The 16,506-nt window shown below is 56.1% G+C and overlaps 1 protein-coding gene across 1 annotated transcript in view; it reads right to left on the bottom strand.

Annotated features, from left to right (window-relative positions):
- The window catches only part of OLFM2 (olfactomedin 2), a 42,684-nt gene extending 31,796 nt beyond the window's left edge, over positions 1-10,888 (bottom strand). Inside the window, exon 1 of the mRNA XM_012790683.2 lies at positions 10,736-10,888. Within this exon, the coding sequence (XP_012646137.1) occupies positions 10,736-10,870 (135 nt within the window). The 5' untranslated portion in view covers positions 10,871-10,888. The remainder of the gene's footprint in view (positions 1-10,735) is intronic.
- Between the last annotated feature and the right edge of the window lie 5,618 nt (positions 10,889-16,506).

Raw genomic sequence — 16,506 nt, 5'->3', positions numbered from 1 at the left:
GTCCCTTCCCTGTGCGTCTGCCCCCATAGTTAGCTCTGATGGGAGGGGAGCCTCAAATGGGGGGAAAGGCTGCTGGGTGAGGCTGGGCTCAGGGCTCTGTATTCTGGGTGGCTTTACGAAGCACCCAGACTCTGTCGCCCAGGCTAGAGTGCAGGGGCGTCACCGTAGCTCACTGAGGCCTCGAACTCCTGGGCTCTAGTGATCTTCCCGCCTCAGCCTCCTAAGTAGCTGGGACTACGGGGGAGTGCCACAATGCCTGGCTAATTTTTAAAATTTTTTTTTAGAGATGGAGTCTCACTACGTTGCCCAGGCTGGTCTCGAACTCCTGGCTTCAGGCGATCCTCCTGTCTCAGCCCCGCAAAGACCACACCCAGCCTCCCTGTCCTTGGTTATTCGTGTACATGTGCCACTCTGTTGCCACACACATAGTGCACATGCCTGTACCCATATATGCAAGCCCAGGTGAACATGTCCCCATAAACACGCATGGCTATCTGTGTGCTCTCCTGGACAGCCATGTACACACGTGCATGTGCACATGTGTCCATCCAGAAGCCATAAACATGTCACACATCTGTGTCCCTTCAAGAACACCTGTGCTCTTCCGTGTATAATTCTCCACGTCCACTGGTGCCCACCTGCCTGTGTCCACGAACATTCGTCTCCTCTCAGGAGGAGCCGACATCTGCATACGCCCGTCTCTGCCCTCTGACGTCTCCCCAGCCTCCTCATTAGCATTGCAGTTAGACCTGGAACATTCCTGCCAAGCTTATGCTTTACTAATAAGCCTGGTGTCCTGCTGAGGTCACATGGCATTTACAAGGGCTGATGCAGCCAGTCTCGGCCAGCAGGGCTGGGGGTCCTGGACTCCTGGACTAGCCAAAGAATGCCCTCAGAAGAACAAGCAAATTCCCTGTCATCGCTGCACCAAATCTCCCAGCCAGTGTCTATCTGGAGAACCTAAGTCACATTTCAAGGTATGTTTATGTCCCTGACACTGCCCTGGCATCACACTGATGGCTACATCATCAGATGTGTCATTATACTGAAGGCTGCATCACTCTGGTGGGCACTACACTGAGGGCTGCATCACCAGACTTATCATTATACTGAAGGCTGCATCACTCTGGTGGGCACTACACCGAGGGCTCCATCATCAAACTTGTCATTATACTGAAGGCTGCATCACTCTGGTGGGCACTACACTGAGGGCTGCATCACCAGACTTATCATTATACTGAAGGCTGCATCACTCTGGTGGGCACTACACTGAGGGCTCCATCATCAAACTTGTCATTATACTGAAGGCTGCATCACTGTGATGGGCACTACACTGAGGGCTCCATCATCAAAGTTGTCATTATACTGAAGGCTGCATCACTGTCGTGGGCACTACACCGAGGGCTCTATCATCAAACTTGTCGTTATACCTAAGGCTGCATTACCTTGTTGGACGTGGCACTGAGGGCTGCATCATTAGACCTGTCCTTATGTGAAGACTGAATCGCCCTTTCGGTCACACCCCCTGGGCCCCAATCCCAGGCTGAGCATTATACTGAGGGCTCCATAACTAGGGAGTAAAATTTGAGAAGCGACATTTTCCCTCTGCACCGGTAGCTCCTCTGTGCGGGGTTACGACGTGATCTTAAGGGGCCTGGGAGGGCCAGAACAATGAGGAAATGGGGACCCTGAAGCCATGCACTGGGGGACGGAAGCCACAAAGGACAGAAAAGCAAATATTACACCAAGAGTTGGAACTCGCCCCTCCTGAGTGAGCCTTCCCGGTGCTAACGGGGTGGGAGAAGGTCACTGTGCGCAGGCGGGGACGCCCAGCCAGCGCCTGCTAGAAGCTGTCGATCCTGTCACGTCTCCGCTGTCGCCGCTTGGGGGGCCCTGCCAAGACCTCCCTTGCCATGCCCTTGAGAGGAGCCGCTTTACCTGCAAGCGCTCTGGCAGCCTGGCATGGCAGCGACACCGTGCCACGACCAGCCCTGCCACATGCCACCTGCTCAGATGTCCCCCACACGTCCCCTTGCGCCTCCCGTGCTTGGGTATGCTTCCCCGAGTGGGGACACCCCCCCCCCTCAGGACACAAGCTCCAACCCCTCCAGCATGTCCCAAGGGCTGGGACACACCCAGTGGCTATCGGATTGCATGCCACAAAGACACACTGGAACACACTACGGCGACACGCCCCGACACGCAGGGGCAGCACACACGCACACACGCTCGAACGTGCTTCAGGGGGCCAGGCAGGTCCCCAGCCGTCGCCAGAGCCTATGCGCCCGTGGCCACCTCGCCCTGCCGGATGGATGGATGGGACGGCGGGGAGAAGCTGTTATAAATTAAACATCTAGAAGCTGTCGTCTGGGCGCGGGCTCTGCCAGCCACGCATTGGCTGGTCTGTCCCAGGAGGCTGCGGGAACGCGGGCTGGGGGGAGAGGGCAGGGCAGGTGGCTCGCTTAATTAATTAGTCCTAATTGAGATATCTTTGCAAATATCCCTTTATTAAAGGACGCGGTTCCATCCGTTCCCTGGGAATTCATCACCGCTCTGTGTCTCCAGCCCCTGCGTACACGTTGCAGGGATACGCGACTGCGAGACAGCGCTCCCAGGGGCCCTGGAACCCCAGCGGGGCTTCTCATTGTGACAGGTGGTGGCCAGGCTCAGAGACACACAAAGACCTGGGCGGGGACAGAGAGGGCCAGGCAGGGAGAAAAGGGGACACTGAGATGCACGCAGCAGTTGCAGCCCAACAGGCAACACAGGGGTGACCAAACTGCAGAGTCAGAGACCCGGGCTGCGAAATACAGGGACGGGGAGGCGCAGGCAGAGAAACTTCGAGACAGGGAGGACCAGAAGTAGGGACAGATGGACCCGCGGCTGGGCGGACAAAGCTCCCTCTGCCTTTTCCCGCCTCGCCTGGCCTCCCCTCTCCTGGGCAGGCCACCCGCTGCGGCAGTGGTGGCAGCCACGACAGCAATCAAGGCTGATTCCTCTTTGGCCCCAGCTACCCTCCCCTTCCCGCGCCCTCCCCGATCGCTCCTGCAATCATCGCCCTTGTTCAAAATGAGCTGCCGCAGCTGCAGCCCAGACAGCTGTTCCATCTCGAGCCAGCTCCGGGGCCTGGGTCCTAGAGAGACGCCCTCCCGGGTGGCGGCGGGGAAGCGACACTGGGTGACAAGCAGCGAGGGGCAGGGGATGGCCGGGAGCTCGCTCCCGTGCCCAGCAGCTCCCTGTCCCACCTTTCCCATGGGGGTCCAGACACCCAAGAACCACTCTCTGGGGACCTTCAAGGGCTTGTGTAGTCTCGCTCATTCTGTCTCCCTCACCCAGTCTTGCCCAACCCCCAACATGGTCCTGGCTCGGGAGGCCTCCCGGGTCCCCAAATTCTCGCCTGTTCCCCTGGCTTCTCATCAGGGTCCTGTGGTGACAGGGAGACAGAATCCCAGTGAAAGAGAGAGGACAGACAGACAGACAGGCAGAGACAAAGAGACAGAATGGATGAAAGAGATATGGAAACAGAGAGGCCAAGAGTCAGAGATGACAGAGACAATCAGAAACACAAGAGGCACACAGCGACAGAGAAAAGAACAGAGACACAGGGAGACAAAACAGAGAGACAGAGACAAGACACACAGAGAGAGACAGAGAAGAGACAAAGCATATCTAGACATAGGCAGAGAGAATCACCATTAGTCACTCAACAAACATTTACTGGGTATCTACTATGTATCGTTGATTGTATTCTTTTCTGGCTCCAAGGCTCCCATCCTCTGACGCTCAGGATGAAGTACAAGCACCTCAGGCCAGATTTCGTTGCACCCCGGACCCTGCTGGCCTCTTGGGCCACTTCTGCACTCCTCAGACACTCTGACCACTTGCAGTCTTTCCGCGTCCACAGGGGAGCTGGAACGCTCTTTGCCCCTGAGCCATCCTCCATGTTGTTCCTTCTGCCGGGAATGTCCTTGCTCTGCCTTCATCCCGCCCAATTCCTTCTTGACTTTAAGACTCCGTTTAAGGCCAGCTTGTGATCCTGGCATTTTGGGAGGCCAAGATAGGAGGATCGCTTTCTGAGCTCAGGAGCTCGAGGCCAGCCCGAGCAAGAATGGGACCCCACCTCTACCAAAAAATGGAAAATTAGCCGGGCATGGTGGCTCACGCCTGTGGTCCCAGCTACGTGGAAGGCTGAGGCGGGAGGATCGCTGGAGCCCCAGGCGTTGGAGGTTGCAGTGAGCAATGATGACGCCACTGCACTCCAGCCGGGTGACAGACAGAGCAAGACCCTGTCTCAAAAAAAAAAAAAAAAAAAAAAAAAAGATCCAATTTAGGCGACACCTCCTCCAGGAAACTTGCATCGCGCAGCCTGCCGGGTTTGGGTTCTCCTCTCCGGGCCCCCATGACACTCCGGAAATAGCCCGTCACCATGCCGACCAGGCGTGCCCTAAGGACTGCGATGAGACTGCAATCTACTTGAAGCTGGGGCCCTTATTCAGATACTCCAGATACCACAGCCCAGTCCCCTCCCACTACAAAGTAGGTGCTCAGGAAATACGTCTTCGCTTGTCAAAGTGTTTGAGCAGAAGCCGGAAGTCCACCCTGGGCACAGGCGAAGGCGGCACTATGGGTCCAATACAGACTCTGTGTCTTTCCCTCCCTCCCTCCCTTCCTTCTTTCTCTTTCTTCCTTTTTTTAAGCAAGGAGCATTGAGTGAAATTTCTCTCCACCTCTTCGGCCCTCGCCTGGTGGAGGTTGCATCATTCAGAGTCACCTCCAGCCCTGGCCTCTTGGCTCCCACCCTGGCCCCCATCTCCAACGTGCCCTCCCCACAGGGGCCAGAAGGATGGCTGTGATGTCACCAAGCAACGTCTTGTCCTTCCTGTGCTCGGAACCCTCCATAGCGCCCCTCTGAGTCATCGATCTATTCGTTTAATAAGGATTTATTGAGCACCTACTATGTGCTAAGAACTGGGCAAGGCTTCAGGGCTCTAAGAGTCAATAAAAACCCATTGAGAAAAAAACTCTCTGCTCTCACGGACGTGACATCGTAGTGAGGAGAAAGCATAGGAGATAAATAGGTCAACTCTACAGAGTATACTATAAGGTTAAAAGTGCAACAGACAGAAAAGAGACCATGAAAGGGAGACAGGGAGTGTACGGAGAGTTGCAAGTTAAATCTAAAGTCCCTACAAGATCGACCCCCCACCGTGATGTGGGTCCCTCCGGTCGCCTCCTTACCCTCACCTTCTCGCTCACTCTCTCTCTTCCCCCCTCGGTCACTCTGCTCTGGCCACACGGGCTTCCTCACTGCTCTGGCAACATTTCAAGTCTATTCCTACCTCAGGGCCTTTGCACCTGCTGTCCTGTAACTACCTGTAACTCTCTGCCTCTGGTTTCACTCCCTACTTGCTCCCTCAATTCCTTCAGATCTCTGCAGAAATGTCAACTCCTCAGAGAGGCAATCTAAAATAGTTTCCCCTCCTTCCCCCCTCATTCTGTTCTATGTTCCTTTATAGCGCACTTACCACCACCTGACATAGGACAGATGTCTCTATATACTTGTCTGCTAGTCCCCACCCCTGCCCTAGAATGTCAGTTCCACGAAGACAAGGATTTCCGTCTGTCTTGTTCGCCATCGTAGGCCCGGCACATAGTAGGTGCTCAATGAATATCTGTCGAATGAGTGAGTGAGTGAGTGAATGAATGAATGAATGAATGAATGGAGACACGCTCTCTGGGAATTCCCATCAGTTAGGTAAGAAGATGGAAGATTTGCAGAGTGGGGCGCAGTCACAAATACTTGGCCACCGCTCTTAGGTGGTCCAGGGTGGTAAGACCACTTTTCTCATTGTCTCTGAGGTTAGCATGGTCACGGGGCTTGCTCTGACCCACAAAATGGGAGCAAAAGTGACCTATGCCACTTCCCGGGCAAAGCTTTAAGAACCGGTGGTGGCTTTGCTGTGACCCCCCTTTTCTTGGGATGCCAATGACCATGACTCAATAGAGCCTCCATCATCTTGGGTCCCAGAGTGACCACCATGGGCAGAGCCAGCCCCCCGCCCCCCGCCCCAGCTGCCAGCCAAAGATGGCTACATAGCGGAAGCCAAACCGTAAACTCGTGCTGTGTTAAACCGCTGAGATCCGAGGCGGTTTGTCGCCGCAGTGCTGCTCAGCCGGTCTTGACAGAGGCAGAGTACCTGTGGCCTGCCCTCCCCAGAAAACCGTCAAGAAAAGGCAGGACGCTTCACAGAGAAGTCCTCAGACAGCCTTTTCCTGATAGCTGCTCAGACCCCCTCTCCATCCTCCCCACGAGGAAAAGGGTCCTCCCCCAGTGGAACACCCCCCCCCTGCAGCTCCCCTTCCCTCCAGCCCCCGAGGAGGAGGATGGGTGAGGTCTCACATGCAAGATGCAGGTAACTGGCTCCAGGCTCTCGAACCCCCGGCAACGGGGCTGACAGCTCTTAGTCTAGCTCTGGATTTACGAGCCCCAGGTAAGGAGCTTTTCCGCCCAAGGCCCCATCCCACCGGGATGGTTTATGGCCCAGAGTTGGCCAAAGGTAGTAGCAGCGGTGGCGTCCTTCCTCCTCCTCCCCAGACGCGGTCTGCAATCTCCGAATGGAGGAGGCAGAAGCCAGTGAAAAGCACGGCTGGGTAAGCACGGCTTACCCCGAACACATCATCGAGCTCCTTTTTATTTTTAAAATTGTATTTTGTTTTTCTTCAGAGATGGGGTCTTGCTCTGTCGCCCAGGCTGGAGCACAGTGCTGCGATCACAGCTCACTGTGGCCTCGAACTCCTGTGTTCAAGGGATCCTCCCACCTCAGCCTCCCGAGTAGCTGGGACTACAGGTGCGCAGCCACCACGCCCGGCTAGTTTTTATTTTTTGTAGAGATGGGATCTCACTATGTTGCTCAGGCTGGTCTTGAACTCCTAGCCTCAAGTGATCCTCCCCTGCTTGGCCTCCCAAAGGGCTGGGGCCACAGGAGTGAGTCACTGTACCCAGCTGAGGTCTTTTATTAAGCTAAACATGAGCATCCAACCTTCTGCCTCAGGACTTTGGGAATTCACACTGCTTAGGTTCCTGAACCCCTCAGCCTTCTCCATGTTGGTACACTACACCTTCCTACATTTCCTCCTTACTGAGCACCTACTATGTGCCCAGTCGCTCCCATTTGTTCTCCCCAATCCTTCTTAGGAAGGTGAAATTGACTTAGACACTTGACAAATACTTATTCCAGACTTGGCTACAAGGGTGAACAAAACAACTCCTCCTTACTAAACACCTATTATGTGTCCACCATGTGTTTCCATTGGAAGGTGGAATCCACGAATCCTTATGAAGGTGTGATTGTTGACTCGGCCTCTTGACAAATATTTGTGGTTGTAGACCTACTATGCATCAGGTCTTTGCATTCGGTAGTGAGCAAAACACAAGATGTCCTCATGGATCCCACAGTCTCATGGAGACTCTAAATTCTTCCTGACTAATAAGGAAATTGGAGTTTAGAGATTAAAGAATTTCCCCCAATGTCACAGAGCTAGTAACTTGCAGGGCCAGAATTCAAACCCAGATATGTTTGACTCAAAATCCAATCACTAAATGAGCATCTACTATATCGAGCTCTGAGCTGGGGGCTTTCAAACATCTATGTGCTTGATAGAGAAGGAGGCACTCCATAGTTTTGTGGAATAAATAAGGAGAGATGAATGGATGGGTGGATGGATGGTTAGATAGATGATGGGTGGATGGGTAGATAGATGATGGGTGGATAGATGGATGGATGGATGGATGGATGGATGGATGGATGGATGGGTGGATGAATGGATGGATGGGTGGGCGGATAGATGGGTGGGTGGGTGGGTGGATGGATAAGTGGGTGGGTGGGTGGATGGATAGGTGGGTGGGTGGATGGATGGATAGATGGGCTGGGTGGGTGGATGGGTGGATGGATGGATGGATGGATGGATGGATGGATGGATGGATGGGTAGGTGGGTGGATGGATGGATGGATGGGCTGGGTGGGTGGATGGGTGGGTGGGTGGGTGGGTGGATGGATGTATGTATGGATAGATGGGTAGGTGGGTGGATGGATGGATGGATGGGCTGGGTGGGTGGGTGGGTGGGTGGATGGATGGATGGATGGATGGGCTGGGTGGATGGATGGGCTGGGTGGATGGATGGATAGATGGGTGGGTGGGTGGATGGATGGATGGATGGATGAGCTGGGTGGGTGGATGGATGGGTGGGTGGGTGGATGGATGGATGGATGGATGGATGGGCTGGGTGGATGGATGGATAGATGGGTGGGTGGGTGGATGGATGGGCTGAGTGGGTGGATGGATGGATGGATGGGCTGGGTGGGTGGGTGGATGGATGGATGGATGGGCTGGGTGGGTGGATGGATGAAGAGATGGTAGCTAGAGTCATGGAGGGGTGGAAGGATGGATGCAGAGAGGACAGATAAAGAAATGGCTGGATGATGAATAATGGGTGGATGGGGGATTGGTGGATGCATGGAGGGAGAGATGGATAGAAGGATGAAGAGATGGGTGTATGGAAGAATGGTGTAGAGATGGATGGATACATGAAATAATGGATGGATGAGAATGTAGACAGCAGATCTCTGCTACCCACAACCGTTCTGCGAGGTAACAATTCTCATTCCCATTTTACAGATGAGGAAACTGTAGCTTTCAGCAGGGGGTTTCATGGAAGCACTAGATCAAGGTGCTGTTAGCTACACATGTGCCAGAGTGGAGACCAGGTCTGCTTGGGCACACACACGCACACACTTAGAGAAAACACACAGTACACGCAGGAACCTACCCACATGTGTGCAAAGCGGGGCACATCCACATTCATAAATACACACTTGCACTTACATGCACACACCTACAAAGACATGCATGTCTACACATAGGGACACAAACATGCTTGCACGCACACACGTTTGCACAGACACGCAAGCACACATGAAATCATACCTCAAGACCTGCTTTTACACACTTATGTGCACATTTGCCAGACACACACACACACCTGCCCACATCTCCACAGACTCACACTCCTTAGACGGGCAGGCAGGAGAACCAGAATCAGTCTTCTGACTCAGTGCGGCACCATCTCGCTCCCCACCTCAGACGGCAGGCGCAAGCAGGCTGTGACACAATCGTGCACGCACACTCGCAGGTGCACACGCGATCATGCAACTATGCAAACCGAAAGTCAGGGACATATAATTGCAGACACACACTCAGATGCGTCCACACCCAGACACGCTCAGGGACACGCCCACACTCATTCTGGGCTGCACTGTCACATGCGGGAAGAGGCACTGGGACCCCATGCTGGCCATGCACATAAACTTCCTTCTCACACTCCTCCATACACACATGGAAATGCACGCGCAGACAGACACACCAGCACATACCCAAACAAGACCACCTGATGTGGAAGACACACGGAAACACGCCGTCCGCACGTTGACTGCAAGTCTGAGAATTTGGATGCAAAGCTCTTGCCTGAGTCAAGCTCAATGCCAACTACCCCCAGGGGCTGGACAAGGCACCTGCTACCCCACCCCACCCTGTCTGGGGGATGTCACCTCTCACCACTTGCCTGCAACCCTTGGGAGTAAAGTCCCTCTTGCTCCCAGCCAGGGGAGACAAAGAAACTGGCACGATGGACATTCGGTGCTAAGCAGGGGGCCTTGGTGAAGTTGGGGCAGAAGACAGGGAGCACCACGACTCTAAGCCCCCCCGTTTTGGGAGGAGTCCCGCAAACAGATTGAAGAGGGGAGGGGCTCCCGGAGGGGCGGGAGTGGGGGGCGTTTCTGGAGGAGGCCGAGGGAAGTTTGCAGTGGAGGGAGCCCCCTCCCTTCTCCCCAGGACCGCGAAGATTAACCCCCTGGAGTCCCCCCCTTCTACCCCGGGGGGAGGGAAGCCGCGGACGCGGGCGAGCGGGGAGGGGGGATGGGAAGGGAAGGCTGCAATCTCGGAGCTTCCGGAGGCAGCGCCAGCCCGAGCCCCAGCTGAGCCTCCTCTGCCTCCCAGGGAGGGCGAGTTACGGGTATAAATATTCAGCACATGGTGAGGAAGGGAATGAGGAGGGGGTGCTAGGGAAGGGGGGGTGCAGGGGAGAGAAAAAGGCAGCCAGACGAATAGAGACACAAAGTCAGAGACAGGGACAGGGACAGACAGAAATAGCAAGAGACCCGGAGAAGCGAACCAGAGGGAAAAGAGGGAGAGGGAGACAGGGACGGAACTCCTCAAAGACACCGAGGCGCAGCCAGGCAGCGCCCCTGAAGGTGGGGACACCGGAAGCGCCCGAGACCCTTCCCACCCTTTCGGACGCGGTGCCTCACCGGCCCCGAGTCTCGCCCTCCCACTCCGCCCGACCCGGCTTCATTCCGCAGCCCCTGTCGCCACCGCTGGGCCGGAGCGAGCCCGGTGCGCCGCTGGCGCTCGGACACTGCTCGCCAATCGTCATCATCATCAACAGCGGCAGCAGTGACCACGCTGGACGGCCAGGGGCGGCTGGGGTCCCGGGGGTCCCGGGGGTCCCGGGGTCCCGGGGTCCCTCCGCCTGCCTCCGCGTCCAGCCCGGAGCCCCGGGAGGGCTGCCCCGACCCAGGCGCGCCGGGCAGGTGGGGGCCCGGGCGGGGCCCCCGGAGGCTGCGGCGGCGGCGCGGGCACCACGCCCCCCGGGAGCGCCCCCCGCGCGGCGGCCACTCACGATTTTCTCGGAGGCGCCCGCACGGGACACGGTGCCGTTGAGCCCCACGAGCGAGGGCAGCGTCTGCGACATCCAGTTGGTGACCATGGCCATGGTGCTCAGCACGGCCCCGATCTTGAGCAGCGGCACCGACATCGCGCCCCCGCCTCATGCCCCGCGGCCGCCCGCCGCGCGCGTCCCTCGCCGGCCAGCGCCGGGCGCTCCGTCCCTCGCCGGCCAGCCGCGCCGGGCGGGTGCGAGCCGGGGCCGGGCCGGGCCGGCCGGGCTGGGGGCGCGGGGACGCGGGCTGCGGCTCGGCGCGCCTGGCGGGCTCCGCTTATAAAGCGCCGGCTCGGCCCCCACCCCCTCCCGCGCCTCCGCGCCGGGCACTTCCAGCCGCCGTGACGTCACGGCTCCGGCCCGGAGCCCGGCGGGGGGCGGGGGGCGCCCGGCTGCCCCCCACCCCAGCCCCGCCGGAGGCCACGCGGGCCCCCGGCCCCGGCCCGCCCCAAGGGACCGGGGACCCCCTCCCGCCCCGGGGGCATCCCCAGCCGCCCCGCCCCCGCCGCGGCATCCCCAGCCCCGCCCCCGGCGGCGTCCCCGCCCCCCCGCCCGGCGGTATTCCCGGGCCACCCTCGCGCAGCCCCTCGCGGCCCCGGGCGCCGCACCCGCGTTTAAAGGGAGGGACAGTCGCCCCAGCGCGCCCGGCGAAGCTGGCGGGGGGGGCGCGCAGGTCGCCCCCCTCCTGCTGCGCGGACAGACCCAGCTCCCCGAACCCGGAGACCCGGCGCGGGGCCACCCTCGGGTGCGCTCCCAGAGGTCCGGCCGCCAAGGGCCGGCGGGTCACCTTGTCCTGGGGAAGGGGCTTCCCGGGGACCAGGAGCACTCTGGGGGGGCCCTCGCTCGTTTCGGGACGCGGGGAGCGCGGCGGTAGGGCGAAGGTGCGGGACTGGGGTCACTCGGGCAGCGGGAGGCTCCCCGGTCGCAGCCGCCAGCACCCGGGACCGCGGAGACAGGGGAGACGGCCCCTGCGCGCCGGGTCCCCGCTCGCAACTTGAACTTGGGTGGGGGCGGGGCGCTCACACTTCGCACCGGCCTCGGGGGCCCGGGCACGCACCGCCCGCCCCGGGGCCCGCCCCTCGGGCAGCGGGGAGCGCGGCGCCCGGGCCGCCCGGCCGCCCACCCACGCGCCAGCCCGCGGCGGCCGCGGGGCCGCGGGAGGAGCGCGGGGCGGGCGGGTTTTAATTCCCTCTGTTGGGCCTGCACTCACGCCCCCTCCTGGCGTCCCCGCATCACCTCGCGCCGCCGCCGCCGCCGCGGTCGCCATCAGCCCGCGGCCGCCGCCGTCTGGAGGTGGCGATGACTCAGGCCTTTCCCCGCGGCGGCCGCGCGCGCAGAGCTGGCCTCCGGAGAGGCTCCCGAACTCGGGGTGTTGCGGGGCGGCGGCGGGGGGCGGGGGGCGGGGGGGAAGGAGCAGCAGGGGGGCTCGAGCCGTCTTTTTTCCTGAGCTGGGCAACGCAAAGATGCAGGTTCTGCCCATCCATGTGTGTGACCTCCAGCGATGACTGTTCCTCTCTGCCTCAGTTTCCCCATCTGCAAAATGGGTGGTCGTGGGGACCCCAGGGCCAAATACGTGTAAAGGGGCTCGGGTAGCCCGAGAACCAAGTGATTTATTGAGCAGCTACTATGTCCCAGGCACTGTGAACAGACCAAAGATGCCTGCCCGTGTGACGCTGAGTATTTTACCAGGCTGAGACAGGCAACAAATAGGTGGGAAAAAGTAAAACACGTGGGCTATTAGGAGGAAGGAGGGAGTGAACTTCTAATAGGGTGGTTGGGGCAGGGGACCTTTCAGCAGAGACCTGACAATGTGAAGGAGGCAAGCGACATGTGCATATCTGGGAAAGAGTTCCTGCAACCCCAGCAGCAAGGGCTCTGGCCCTGGGGGCAGGAGGAGGCCACTGTAATTGGAACAGACTGAGCGGGGGACAGTGGGGGGAGATGGTGCTTGTCAAACACTTTCCAGGGTGTCTGGGGCATCCTAAGTTTTTCATAAGCAGTAGCTGCCATGGTGGTTATTATTCACAACTGATAAATGACCCTGAAAAAAAAAATAATAAGATGGGCTCGTACTTCCTACTTGTACTAAAGCTTCATTTATAAGTGCTGGACATTTTGCAAATGGGCTTGCTGGGAGCTCCCGGGAACAGGATGCGACTCCTGTGTTTACAGGTGAGGGAACCGGACAAGAGAGGGAACCTCAGCTCAGGGTGACCCAGCAGGTAAACAGAGGTCCAGGATTTGAACCCAGGTCTGCTCGATTTCAGACCCCAAGACCGCCAGGGCTCCAGGCTTCCTGGCTTAGAGGCTCTGGAACCCAGCGATACTCTTTCTTGCCCTGTCGACATTGGTGCCGAGGGAAACTGCCCTAGCTCTGCACAGCGAAGCTTCTCCCAGGAGTGGTCTACACTCCAGGGAGTGGTCTACACTCACGTTTGCACTTGCTGCGTTTACTTCCTCACCTCGAACCTCCTCTGTGCTTCCAAAACTCCTCTTGCCAAAGGCACCAATGTCCTTCCAATTTGCCAGTCCCACGGCCTCATGTTTGTCCTTTTAGCCATTGTCACAGTAAGTTAGTCTCTACGGAGCATTCCCTTCTTGAAAGTCATTTCTCCTCTGATTTCAGAGACACCTTATTTCCCAGTTCTGCACCACCACCCCACAGCCTCTCTGGCTGCACGGTGGCTACCTCCTGGCTATTCCTTAAATGTCCATATATCCCAGGGCTTTGTCCTAGGGTCCCTGTCCCTCTCATTCTGCACGTTGTGCTTGGGCCATCACACTCACTCTCAAGGTTTTGGTTCCATCTGGCACACTCCTACCTCAGGACCTTTGCACATGCCGTTCCTGCTACCCAAAACACCATGACCACAGATGCCCACATGGCTCGTTCCTTTACATAATTTATATGTCTGCTCTGTCATTGTGCAGGTCAGAGCCATGCCCTGCCCATCTTCAGAAAACTACATTTCCCAGGTTCCATTGCTCACTTGTTTCCTGTTAGATTCCTCCAAGGAGAGGCACTAGAGCAAAACTGGAGGGTAGGAAGGAAAGGAAAAGCCAGGGAGGGTATTTCTCCCCTCTCTTGCTGCTTGGGGTGGAGGGTGTTTTCTGACAGTGGCTACACTCCCTCCAGGGTCCCAGACCCCACCCAAGAGCCCCCTCCCTCATCACACCACCCCTGTGCTGTGTCCCTCCAATGGCTTTGTCTTCTCAACCCTCCCATCTCCCGCTTACCCGATTCCCTGTATGAAATTCCCTCTCTCTGAAACACCTAGAGTGGTTTGTTTCCTTGACTGGACCCGGAGTCAGCTGTACTCTGGGGTCATTTGTGGACATGCACAGAGTCACCCAATGTGCACATTCCCAGCTAAAGTCCAACAAGGCAATGCTTTCCCTTCTTGTCACAGCTTTGATCATCTTATCTGAAGAACCTTCCCTGACCACCTATCTAGAAAGCCCCCTACCACTCTCTTGCCTCTTAACCTACTTTATTAATTTTTAACAGCATTAACCACCCTGTGACATTCTATTGCACTTTTACTTGTTCATAGACTGTGTTTTCACTAGACTGTCAGCTCCATAGACTGTCACCAGAATGTCTGTGTTTTTCCCAGCTGCAACTTCAGAACCTAGGACAGGTCTTGGCACACAGGGGGGAGGCGAGGAAACTAAGTAAATGGATCTATTACCCAAGCACATCTGTAGCCCAGATCCCCCCCTGCAGCTTAGACCCCTGCACCCACCTGCTTCTGGGACATTTCCACTTGTGTGTTGCACAGGGCGAATAGCAGGTCACACCCACTAGGATGGCCCCAATCAAAAAGATCGGCAGTACAAAGTGTTGGTGAAAATGTAGAAAAATCAGAACCCTCCTAGCAAATCCATTGCTAGTAGGAATAGAAAATGTCCCAACCACTTTGAGAAGCAACCTAGCAGTTTCTTTTAAAAAGTTAAACAGAAACTTCCCCTAAAACCCAACAGTTCCATCTATCCAAGAGAAATGAAAGCATATGTCCACGGAAAGACCTGTACACAAATATTCATAGCAGCATTTTTCATGATGAATGAAACAGTCCAAAGGCCCATCAACTGGTGAATGGAAACAACCACGGTGCATCCAGGTGACAGAATGTCATTGAATGATAAAAAGAAACCAGCGACTGATCTATGCTACAATATAGATGAACCTCAAAAGCATTTTGCTAAGTCAAAGAGAACAGGCACAGATGGCCACATAGTTTACGATTCCATTTATACAAAATGTCCAGAAAAAGTAAATCAATATAGACATAAAGTAGATGAGGGATTGCCCGGAATTAGGGGTGGGAGTGGGGAAGGAATGCAAGCGGGCATGAGGGATCTTTGGGGGGGGCGTGGAAATGTCCCCAAACTGGATTTTGGTGATGGCTGTACAACTCTGCACATTTACAAAAAGTCACTGCATTGCAAACTTAAACAGGTGAATTTTATGGCGCGTAATTATACTCTATGAAATTGTTAAAAGGGAAGGAGCATTTTCAAACTTTCCCTGCATGTCCCCTCTTTGAGATGCCCTGTGCTTATTACTAACATGACAGTAAGTGTCTCTTTAAATTTCGTGCCCAAGTTTCCTTGCTTGCCTTGTCCTGGCCCTAGTCCTTATGTGCCCACGATCAGAAACTAGGGATTTCTCCTTCTCCTTCCTCCTTCCTCCTCCTCCTCACTCTGTCGCCCAGGTTGGAGTTCCCTGGCACAATCATAGCTCACTGCAGCTTCAAACCCCTGGACTTGAGTGATCCTCCCACTGCAGCCTCCCAAGTAGCTGGGACTACAAGCACACGCCATGACACCTGGCTAGTTTTTAAATTTTTTGTAGAGACACCATCTTGCTATGTTGCCCAGGCTGTTCTCAAACTCCTGGCCTCAAGCGATCCTCCTGCCTCAGCCTCCCAAAGTGCTGGGATTTCAGGTGTGAGCCAGAATTCCCATTTTTATTTTTATTATTTTTAATTATTCTTTCTTTTGGAGACTTCCTGAGTAATACGAATCCCATTTTTTAAAATGAGGAACTAGAGGCACAGAGATGTCAAGAAACTTTCCCAAAGGCACCCAGCATTCACTCTCAGATAGACAGGCTGTAGAGTGTATATGGTGCTGGGTCAATTGGACCCATTCATAGGGGGAAAGAATGAATGCTGCTCCCTTCCTCACATCATATACATGAATCAATTCCAGATGAATGGCACAGTAGTCGCTCCTTATCCAGGGAAGATACGCTCCTGGAGCCCTGGTGGATGCCTGAAACCATGTACCCTACTGTGCACAAATTTCTTTCTTCACAATTTCACGGATAGAAGATTCATTCTTACCATAGATCTTAGCAACTTAAGCATATGATTTTTTTTCCTTTCCTTATCACACTGGAAAAGTTCTACCTTTTTCCCGGAGACAGGGTGTCTCTCTGTCATCCAGGCTAGAGTGCAGTGGAGTCATCATAGCTCACTGCAGCCTCGAACTCCTGGGCTCAAGCTATCCTCCTGCCTCAGCCTCCCCAGTAGCTAGGACTATAGGCACATGCTATGATGCCCACCTAATTTGTCTATTTATAGTAGAGATGGGGTCTCGCTCTTGCTCGGGCTGGTCTCGAACTCCTGAGCTCAAGCAATCCTCCCACCTCGGCCTCCCAGAGTGCTAGGATGACAGGCGTGAGCCACTGTTTCCGGCCTCTGGTTTCTCGTTGGGGTGTGGCT

This window comes from Microcebus murinus, chromosome 27, assembly GCF_040939455.1.
Source record: "Microcebus murinus isolate Inina chromosome 27, M.murinus_Inina_mat1.0, whole genome shotgun sequence".
NCBI lineage: Eukaryota > Metazoa > Chordata > Mammalia > Primates > Cheirogaleidae > Microcebus > Microcebus murinus.
The sequence above is the reverse complement of the archived record's forward strand: the minus strand, read 5'-3'. Positions and strand labels throughout refer to the sequence as shown.